At 40.1% G+C, this 10,905-nt stretch overlaps 1 protein-coding gene across 4 annotated transcripts in view; it reads right to left on the minus strand.

Annotated features, from left to right (window-relative positions):
- SEC61A2 (SEC61 translocon subunit alpha 2) overlaps nt 1-8,905 on the minus strand; it is a 30,818-nt gene extending 21,913 nt beyond the window's left edge. For 3 of the 4 annotated variants that reach the window (XM_081298602.1, XM_081298600.1, XM_081298599.1), the window contains exons 1-3: nt 8,763-8,905; nt 6,023-6,090; nt 4,720-4,785 (exon numbers count right to left, since the gene is read on the minus strand). In XM_081298602.1, the coding sequence (XP_081154728.1) occupies nt 4,720-4,785; nt 6,023-6,090; nt 8,763-8,769 (141 nt within the window). In that variant the 5' untranslated portion in view covers nt 8,770-8,905. The remainder of the gene's footprint in view (nt 1-4,719; nt 4,786-6,022; nt 6,091-8,762) is intronic. The other variant, XM_081298601.1, reaches the window with a different exon arrangement.
- Nucleotides 8,906-10,905: the final 2,000 nt, after the last annotated feature.

Consider the following 10,905-nt stretch of genomic DNA (forward strand, 5'->3'; position numbering starts at 1 on the left):
TTGACTCAGGATGTTGCTATGTTACTGGCCTCAAACTCATGGCCTCAAGTGATCCTCAACCTCCTGGGTAGCTGGGAAATATAGGCATGTACCACTACACACAGTTCCAGCAATTTTAAACAAACTAGACTTTTTTACTGTTCAAATTCATTATCTAGGTAACAAAGTGAGTGAAGTATGAAGCATGGATATTTCATGTATACCCTGTAGCTGTAGAAAACTTTTCAGTTAAGGTGAGGGATGAGGAATAAGGACAGTCTATATCAAAGTATATGCTAAATAGTAAAGAATTTTATTCCTTAATAGGCACCCATTACCTCCATGGTTAACTGCTTTGTGGGAAACTGAACAAGAAAAAGTCAACCAACTTCCCCTAAGCAATGGTCTTCCATCTTTTCTGTAGTCACTAGGATTATTAAATTTGGTTCTAATTTTATTTCCCCATAAATTCCAAAGCTACAGGATCATGTAAAACAGTTGGGCAGAATACAGAGCTATTTTCTATTAATATGTCATAGCTGAAGAGTTCCAAACTTTCCACTGTAATCATACATAATCAGTTTCAATTTGTTAAAAAAAAAAATATATAAGCAGGAGGCCAATTAGCCAGGGGTGTTTCCATACCGGGAACTTCAGGAAGGCAAAATGAAACGGAATTTAAAGGCATTCCTTATGATTAATTTTGGAATCATAGTCAAACAGTCAGTGGTTCTATAGAGACCACCCACTGGACCATACAGAAATAAGAGAAACAGCTAGCCATAGCCAATCAAATAATTTCTTTACTTCCACGTTCAACCTGTAAGAGCTCACTACCCATGCCTCTGGAACAGAGCTCTCTATACCTCTTTCCACTATTGAGTGAAGCCAGCCAGATACATGATTCCTTTAATGCTCAATTAAACTGTTACATTTATTTTGTCTAATAACAAACTTGGTAAAATACAGTATACTATTTTAGAGAAACAAAGCAGTCCATGCTCTAATGGAAACATGAGTTGATCAAGTGAAAAAAATTAAAAATTAGCATTAGGGATTTTCAAAGGTACTAGGAACTGAAAACCAAATAAGATAGGTCTGTGTTAAGATGGAAAGTTGCAATCACATTACAGAATTTTCCTCCTCTGGCACATAACAAAGCACATTTTAAAAAACAGTTAAAGTTATAACAGGAATGAAAGAAAACTAAGAGAAACAAAAAAGCAAAAAATAATCTGGACAGGATCCAAACAAGAAAAAGGATTATAAATCTGAAGGACTGGTGATAATGAGGAGAAAACACCAGACATCTGAGCACTCAGTACAAAGGTACGCCTAACGATCACACTGGGAAGTTAAAAGAATCCTCTGAATTCCCACCAACATTCCAACTATACAGATATCCTTATCTTGTTCCCTCCTTTGGTTAAGAGGAAACAGAAATAGCTGCTGGAAAAAAAAATGAATGAAAGAAAAATGAGTAATGTAGCTGATCCTGAAGTATGGAATTAAAGATTATAGGACTGCCCTAAACCAGAACTCAGGAATTACCTTTAGCCTGGAATGGAGTACAGTTTTCAGCTCAGGTGATGAGAATCCATTCAAGATAGTTAACAAAAATTTAAGAAGAAAGCAGAGTCCTGGTAGAATTTAATGCACTTAGTTTAACTCATTTCCCATCACTTCCTCAAGCTAGAGAAAATTAGCTTGAGGCTGTTTGAGATTCACTGGAAAGAGAATTAAGAAATCACCCACACTAGGCAGATCTGTCTAAGCATTAGACAAAAAGAAACATCTTAGCAACTATGTAAACACAAAAAAATAAAATAATAAAAAAATGTATAAATTAATTACAAAGAACCGTCCTGAGAAATGTCTTGAGTACTGCAGATTGAACCAAGGGTGCTCTACCACTGAAGCTACATTTCCAGTTCTCTTTGAGACATGATCTCACTAAATTGCCCAGGCTGGCCTTGAATTTACAATCCCCCTGCCTCAGTCTCCTGTATTTCTGTGATTACAGGAATGCACGTGGTGCTAACGTCATTCTTTTCCAGTGAGAAGTGTTACTTTTTCCTTTGTTTTTTTTTTTTTCTTCCTGGGTTCTTGGATTATGGCTGCAAAGTCCAAAACATTTGCTCTCTGGGATTTTACAGATGTCTGTTGACCTCTGAATAATCAGATTCAGTATCAAGATGATAATTCTCTTAAATTAACCTATAAACTCAAAGCAATACAAATCATAATCCCTGCAGGCTTTCTTGTAGAAAATGAAAAGCTAATTTAAAAAACATATATGAAAGCCAGGCATGATGGCACATGCTTGTAATCCCTGTGGCTCAGGATGCTGAGGCAGGAGGACCTCAAGTTCAAAGCCAGCCTTAACAAAAACAAGGCACTAATCAATTCAGTGAGACCTTGTCTCTAAATAAAATACAAAATAGGGCTAGGAATGTAGCTGAGTGGTCGAGTGTCCCTAAATTCAATCCCTGCTACCCAACCCCCCAAAAAAGGTATATGAAAATATGAGGGACCCAGAATAGCCAAAACAATTTTGAAATTGGTTGGGGAACTTTTACAAACCGATTACAAGACTTCCTATGAAATTATAGTAATTAAAACAGTGTTATGGTTTGGATATGAGGTGTCCCCCAACAGCTCACATGCAAGACAATACAAGGTTTCAAGGAGAAATGATTATGTTGTAAGAGTCTTAACCCAATCGGTGATTTAATCCCTTGACAGGGTTTAACTGAGTGGTAACTTAAGTGGTAGGGTGTGGCTGGAGAAGGCGAGAATTGGGACATGGCTTTGGGTATATATTTGTATCTGGTGAGTGAAGTCTTCTCTTTTTCTCTGTGCTTCCTGATCATGATGTGAGCTGCTTCCTTCCACCACACTCCCTAGACATGATGTTCAGCCTTGCCTTGAGCCCCAAGGAATGGAGCCAGCTTACTATGGATGAAGACCTCTGAAACCATGAGCCCTCAAATATAGTTGTGCTGGTTGGGTCATTTAGTCACAGCAGCAAAATAGCCAACTGAAACAAACTGTGGTTTAGTATTAATGATAGACCTAATGAGGAATGCAAGAGAGTAGAGAAAAAGAACCATGCTATGTGATGACTTTATTTTCAACAAAAATGCCAACATAATTCAATGTGGGTATTTTTCAACAAATTTTTCCAGAAATGGATATCCATGTAAAAAGAATAGACTCCTATCTCGTGCCAAACCCAACTATCAATTTGAAACAGACACAAGCTGAAACTAAAATATTTAGAAGAATACATGAAAAATTATACATGACCTTAAATATGTAAAAAGTTATTAGTTATGAAATCAAAACCAGGAATGACCAAAGAAAAAGATAAGACTGCAGCGTAGTTCAGTGGTAAAGTACATGCCTAGTCCTGGGTTTAATCCTCAGCACCACAAAACAAAACAAAATAACAAAGAAAAAAAAATAAATTGAACTTCATCAAAACTAAAACTTTCTGTTCTCCAAAAGTCATTGCTAAGAATATGAAAATATAGTCAGGCAATATGGTGCACACCTGTTATTCTAGCCATTGGGTGGGCTGCGGCAGGATTGTAAATTCGAGACCACCCTCAGCAACTTAGTGAGACCCTGTCTTACTATTTTGTTTATTTAAAAAAAAACAACAACTGGGTGTGGCTCAGTGGTAAAGCACCCCAGGTTTAATCCCTAGTACTATAAAAAATAAATAAGGGCTGTGGGTATTGTTCTCTGGTAGACTCTTGCCCAGTATGTGGAGGCCCTGGTTGGACCCCCAGTATAGCAGGGGGAAAAAAAGAAGTATCATCATTGGATTTACCCTACTTTCTTTTTCTTTTTTGGTTGTGTTAGGGATTGAACCCAGGGCTTCATGCTACGCAAGCATCTTACCACTGAGCTGCAAGTCCAAGCTGAGGTTTATTAATTTTTTTAATATTTATTTTTATATATCTTTATTTTATTTTTATGTGGTGCTGAAGATCAAACCCAGTGTCTCATACATGGTACGCAAGCACTGTATCTCTGAGCCACAATCCCAGGCCCTTATTAATTTTTAAACAGTAGATATACCAAGGTTCTAAAAATCTGTTTTAATGAAATATTTAAATTAATATATGCTATTCACAACATGAAAAAAAGTAAACTGGAAAAATATTACAATATGTTACTTTTACATACAAAAAGGTATCCAAATCAATAAGGAAAAAAGTGTCTTTAAAAAAAAAATGGGCAAAAACCATGATCTGAAAACAAAAAAAAAAAAAAAAGAAAAAGAAAAATTGTTCAAACTCACAAGTAAACCAAAAAATAGTCAGAACAAGACAATCAATTTCAGGCCAGATGTGATGGCACAGTCTATAATCCTGTTACTCCTAGGAAACTCAGGCAGGAGAATCACAAGCCAGCCTGGGCCACATAAGGAGACCTTGTCTAAGAAAGAAAGAAATATCACCACTTTCATAATCAAAATCATTCAGGTTAGGGCTGCAGGAATAGCTCAGTGGTACAGAATTTCTCTAGCACTCTTGAGGCCCGGATTTAATCCCCAGCACCATATACAAACAAGTAACAACAATAATAAGAATTCAGATAAAAAAGAATAACAATGCTTAATATAATTCAGTATATTTATTATTTTAACTAAAACATGTTTCTCAAACCTAATCAAGACCTTAGAACAACAATACAGACACTCATTTAATATTATGATTGGTTACATACCTGACAACATACTAAGAAAATGAAGAGAGTTATAGCAGTCCATAATACCTTCTCTCTAAACTGGATCTGTACAACAAAAACCAAAGAATGATCAATCCAAGCCAAGAATACCAAATTTAAAATAAAAATCCTTTTAAAGCACAATCAACATTCCATGCCATGACATGTTTTTATTATTTACTGTTTAAATGTCCCTTTCACCCTAGTTTGTTGCAGGTAAAATAAACAGTTAAACTTCTCAAACACTGTTATTTACTTTTCAAAAAGAAGAATTAAATATAAGCAGTTTTCACATGCACCGTACCATGGAAAATGAAACTGAAAAGGTGGCAAAGCAAAACACAGGCTGCAAACGTATAGACTTCAGTTAACACTGTGCCATGCACACCTAGGACTACGTATGATGCTTTACAGCTTTATAATATTAAATAGGTAGTCTTAGAATATTCTAAAAACTGAAAAAAGCTAGGGTTTCTTGGGATGTCTTAAATACAGCTGGAATGACTATTTTTACTATCTCAAATCATTAAAACACAAATATACTTCTAAATAAAACAGTAAGTTTAACAAAAATTTTACCTATCTCTTTCTCCATTCCTATGCCTGCTAGTTTTATAAGAAATTAAAACTTCAGGGGCTATGATTCTAACTCAGTCGTAAAGGCTTACCTAGCATGTATGAGGCACTGGGTTCAATCCTCAGCACCACATAAAAATAAATAAAAGTTCAGAATAGGAACATATGGAACTGGCCAGTTTGGAACTAACAGTATTTCTGGAATTTAAATATCTTAGCTCCAAAAGTGCACAATGATGGAAAATGATCCAATCATTCCTATGATTTTTCTTTACAATGAATAAATCAACACATGGCAGGTATATAGTTGGACAATTATAATTATGGAAAACAATTGTATTCATCAAAAAATACCCCAGCAGTTTGGTCCATTTATATTCCAGCAGATCACATCATTAGCAAGCACAATCTATACCCTATACTAAAGGAATTATAAAGGATTACCATGGACAGGAGAATACTGTTTGTTAACTAACATGTCAAAGACACCCTTGGCTTGGAAATGTTAAAACTTTAAGAATAGTCATTTTTGAAAGCATGAGGAAAATGTCTAGACTTTAGCACACCTATACTAGTTTTATTCATTTTCCGTCTCTTTCATGGAAGATGAGTAAGATATATTTTTCCAATTTCAACCAGAAAAGGACTGGGGAAATAAATCAATCTTGTTGGTTTAATAAGATACTTCATTTAGCTAGCCAGTATATTACTAAAGTATTTTACTTACTTTCCTTTCAGGTTTCTGTATTTCTGGTAGAACTGCACAGAAAGGCTTGATAACTTCTAAAAATTTGACTGTAAAAAAATTTAAAAAAAAAGGTCTCTATTATAAAGTTTTTTTTTTTTTTTTAATGTATCTTTTTGCCAGGCACGGTGGCACATGCCTATAATCCCAGCAACTTGGGAGGATTGCAATTTCAAAGCCAGTCTCAGCAATGGTGAGACACTGTCTCTAAATAAAATACAAAATAGGACTGAGGATGTGGCCCCGGTACAAAAAAAAAAAAAAAAAAAAGTATCTTTTTGTAAAATCAAATATAAATGTTCTTTAACTTTGAACAGCAATTTACCCCATCCCCCCCAAATTAAATAATCATGATGCTCTCCATTTCAAATGAATATATAAGGGAACTGATATAAAGAATCCAAATGGTTTGATGGCTTGTCAATAAAATAAATCAAGTGTTCTTTCACTATAACTTTGTTTCCTCACACTTGTATACAATTTTCTGTATACACAAAAGGAATTATTCAGAGCATTACTATGTTAAAAAAAAAAAAAAAAGAGCAGTTTAGTATGGTACCCGAAAGGCAATGCATTGTGGAAGAAAGTAGACATATAAGAGGAAGAAGAAATGAGGATACCTTCTCTACTTAGGAAAGGAAGGAAGGAAATGGGCTTCACCTGCAGCACTAACTTACACCAAAAGATACCAAGATGTGTTAAGTGAAAACATCATAAAATCCACCCCCTACAATTAATCTTTTTCTTTTCTTTTCTGTAGTGCTGGGTATAGAACCTAGGGTCATGCTTATGGTAGGCCACTGCTCTACCACTGAGTTAAACCCCCAGCCCTAAAGATTTTTGATTGTTTTTTCCCCTTCTGTTCTGAGGATTGAACCCAGGGCCTTCCACATGCCTACCACCAAGCAACTCCCCCAGCTCTACAGTTAACTTTGTAGTACAAAATCTCTGCTTCATTTCATTAAGCCACATCTCAATGTTTGGTCATCCACCCTATTAACAGCATCAAAACATACATGCAAGGCCCTGGGTTCAAACCCAGCGGGGAGGGGTGGGGGGGGAAGACTGCCTTCAGGATTAATTTAAGTCTTGTTAAATAACTGGAGGATAAAGATGACAATCTCTTAAGCTTTAGTCCTTTGCAGTCTATAATGGATTCAAACACAAGCCATAGCTAGCTGTTAGAATCTTCTTCCCAACATTAATTGGTTTCTGTATACCAACCTCCTTAAATAATTTTAAAGCACCTCCATGGCTGGCCAGAAGTTGACTATACTATCTTTAAAAAAAAAAAAAAAAAAAAAAAAAAAAAAACTCTTAAAAGCAGGGCATAGAGACTGGGGGTTGTAGCTCAGTGGTGGAGTGCTTGCCTCTCAGGTATGGGCAATGGGTTCAATCTTCAGCACCACATAAAAATAAACAAAATAAAGATTAAAAAAAAAAAAAAAAGTGGGGCATGGTGGCCAGCACCTGTAATCCCAGCAACTTGGAAGGCTGAGGCAAGAGGATCAAGTTCCAGGCCAACCTTGACAATTTAGTGAGACCCTTTCTCAAAATATAAAATAATAAAGAGCTTAGGATATAGCTCACTGGTAGAGGGCCCCTGAATTCCATCCCCAGTACTGGGGGGAAAAAAATCAACAGTAGAAAATTCCATCTTTAATAGAAGAATTCAGTAATTGTCATGGACATATGTTTGTGATCTAGGTACCATTATGAAGTGTCTGGAAAGTAAATCTGAATTATGAAAGCAATCATCTCTCATGCAAAACAAGATCATCACGGCAGGAAACTTCGTAGACTCTCTTTAACTCTTGTATTTTCCACCTCAATTCAAGCCACTCTCCAGGATTTCTTAGCATTTTATCATCATTTGTATTAGGTTATTCATGTTCAAGCAATGCTTCTGTATGCATTTGTCTATGCTTGTGTTGCAGAATTTTACTCCTTACAGGTAAATTCAAAGCCAGCGATCTCTTCTTATACTTCATTTCCAGTTTTCCCCAAATGCCCTAGTTAGCCGATGAGTGCACCTGAGTATGCAGTTATTCATTCAGGAAACAAACATCTGAACAGCTAGGTTAAGTATCTATGCGAATATACGTGGGGTTGAGTGTTTGGGGGGAGGGCACTCAAAGGATTCCCACAGTGTGAGGCCTTGTCCCTAAGGCTTACAGACAGGGCCCTACACAGTTTCCAGTAAATGCTACAGAATGACTGGAATGAAGCAGGAAAATGTTGTGCTGTCAATCACATTCCTTTCCTCCCCTAAAACACATGCCATATATCACTTTATTTTTTTTTAAACGAGTTAAGGAGACTTATTCATCACAACCAACGAAAGGTGATTCGGGAATAAAAAATACAGCTTTCCTAAGCTCCAGAAAAATCACAAGTGGTCCAGGGTTAGCCTGGTGCCTTAACTCCCCGCCCCTAAAACGAATGGCCTCCGGGCACCATCCCCGCTCCTCGCCACATCTCCAGCGCAACCCGCGGGCCTCCGGGTCCCGGTCCCCCGCGGCTGGCCCGGGCGAGGCCTCGCACGCCAGAAGGAGCCTCGGCGGAGGCCCCCACCCGCGCCCTCCGCAGCAGCCCGGCGCGGCCCGCGCATCCATCCCCGGCCCGCGGGCTGGACGACCCCCGTGGGCGCCGGCCCTACCACCTCCAGCCCCCGCGGGGCCCGGGCCCCCGCTCCAGCCCCGCTCCAGCCTCCACTACTCACTGCCCATGGCGGCGGCTGGGGAGGCCCAGCGGGGCACAGCGGCCTCGGCGCTGCCTTCGCTCTGCTCCCGCGGCTCGGGCCTCGGCACCGGCTCCGGACGCGTTCCGGCTGGCCCCACGCAGGCTCCGCCCCGAATCACGTGACACGCGCCCCCGCTCCGCCCAGCCCCGCCCCCAGACCGGGCCCCAGCCGTTGGCCGACGTCCGCCGCGTCGTCATGGTCACCGCCGGCGCGGAGGCCGGGCGGGGCGCCCGGAGGCGGGGATGGCCGCGCTCGTGGGTGTGACTCTGGGGTCTGAGGGCTTCTGCGGCTTCCGAAGGGCAGGGGCGGCCCGGGTTTTACCTTTCTGAGCAGGTGTCTCAAACCAGCGCGGAGAAAGGACAGTTTCCTAGCGCCCGCGGGCGCCTCTGCTGGTCCCTGAGACCTGGGGCCCGAGGCCCCGGGAGCTTCTAGTTGGTTCAGTCTTCTAGTAACCTTTTGGTATTTTGTAAAAGAATTGTTACACATTGTGTATAGCTTAGGAGACTCCTCTTTTCTGCCGGCCACTAATACTCCTTCTCCATCGTCTTCCAAATGAGTGTGTCAGGGTTTTAGGCCCCCTGCGTCGTGCCCCTTCCTGGAGCCAGCGTTTTCTGACCCTGTGGGGCTCCTGTTCTCCCTTCTGGGATGGGTGGTTAGAAAGCTGCCCTACCTTTTAAACACTCGGCTGCTTTTGAATGGCTTTAGGCTGTCAGCCATTCACAGCTACACGGATAACATAAGGATCCATGATACCCACTTCTAAGGGTGTGAAAGTTAAAAAACTAAACTCAGCAATTGGCACATAGAAGGCCTCCAATTTTATTTTCCTTACTCAAATTTTGAACCCCTGCAATCAAACTTCTGCTCTAAAGTCTGCTGAAACAAACTATTTTAAAGGTAACTAATGACCTATTATCACCAAATCCGAGGATGTGTTCTAATGTTCAGCTAGACGTCCAAAGGAAATTATATAATTTATATCAAAAGGCACTCTCACAAAGCCGGTATTTGATACCGTCTGTGAGCTTTAACGCCTCCAAATGACTTCTCCGTGTGGCATGGGCTTCCTTGCAACATGGTATCTGGGTACCAAAGGATTTCCTTGGAAGTGCCCCAGTGTCTCTTTCACTACATGGTGTTTGTAGAGGCAGCCAGGAAGGTCTGCTCAACTTCAAGAGGGCAAAGAGACACCACTCCTAGAGGAGGGAGTGGCAAGGTTCTGGAAGACCCTGTCTGACTCATATATTGCTGTGGCCATTTTTGGAAAATACAATATGCCACAGTCAGACTCATTCTTACCTCACTTTCTTTGTATTAATCACTTTCATACTTGTCTAATCTCCCTTTACATCACAGTAAATTTTGGGAGGTGGAACTTAATCCCTGTGTCTGCAAATGATTGACTTAAATGCACTTTTTCCGTGAAGGACACTTAACCACTGGGCTACATTTTCAGCCCTTTTAATTTTTTTCATTGTGAGACAGGGTCACACTAAATATTCCAGGTTGGTCTCAATCTTCCTCCCTCAGCCTCCTGAGTTGCTGGGATTACAGGCATGAGCCACCGTGCCCAGCTTAAATATGATGTTGACACAAGATTGTCAGCTAATTGCATGAACACAGTATCCTTAAAATAAAGATGCACTAAATTGAAAAATCTGACAACACAGTTTACCCCTCTTTACTGCCTATGTCTGAGATAGCTCCATATTTGAAGAGTGAGCCTGGGAGTGAGAAACTAATGTGACTCCATTTTTTTTTTTTTAAGAGAGAGAGAGAGGGAGAGAGAGAGAGAATTTTAATATTTATTTTTTAGTATTTGGCGGACACAACATCTTTGTTTGTATGTGGTGCTGAGGATCGAACCTGGGCCGCACGCATGCCAGGAGAGCACGCTACCGCTTGAGCCACATCCCCAGCCCTTTGTGTGTGTGTGTGTGTGTGTGTGTGTGTGTGACTCCATTTTTGAGAAACCAGCCTCTACCTCAGAGCAAAGCCTGTCCTAAGGAAGGGGGCATGACCCTTGTCCTTGGAAAAACCCACAGAGCACTCCTAAGCACCTTGCTGAGTTGTTTGTAAATAACAGGAGAGGTCTGAGGCGCCAGGTGTCCCTGACTCAGTT

This window comes from Spermophilus citellus (genome assembly GCF_964194105.1).
Source record: "Spermophilus citellus genome assembly, chromosome: 6".
NCBI lineage: Eukaryota > Metazoa > Chordata > Mammalia > Rodentia > Sciuridae > Spermophilus > Spermophilus citellus.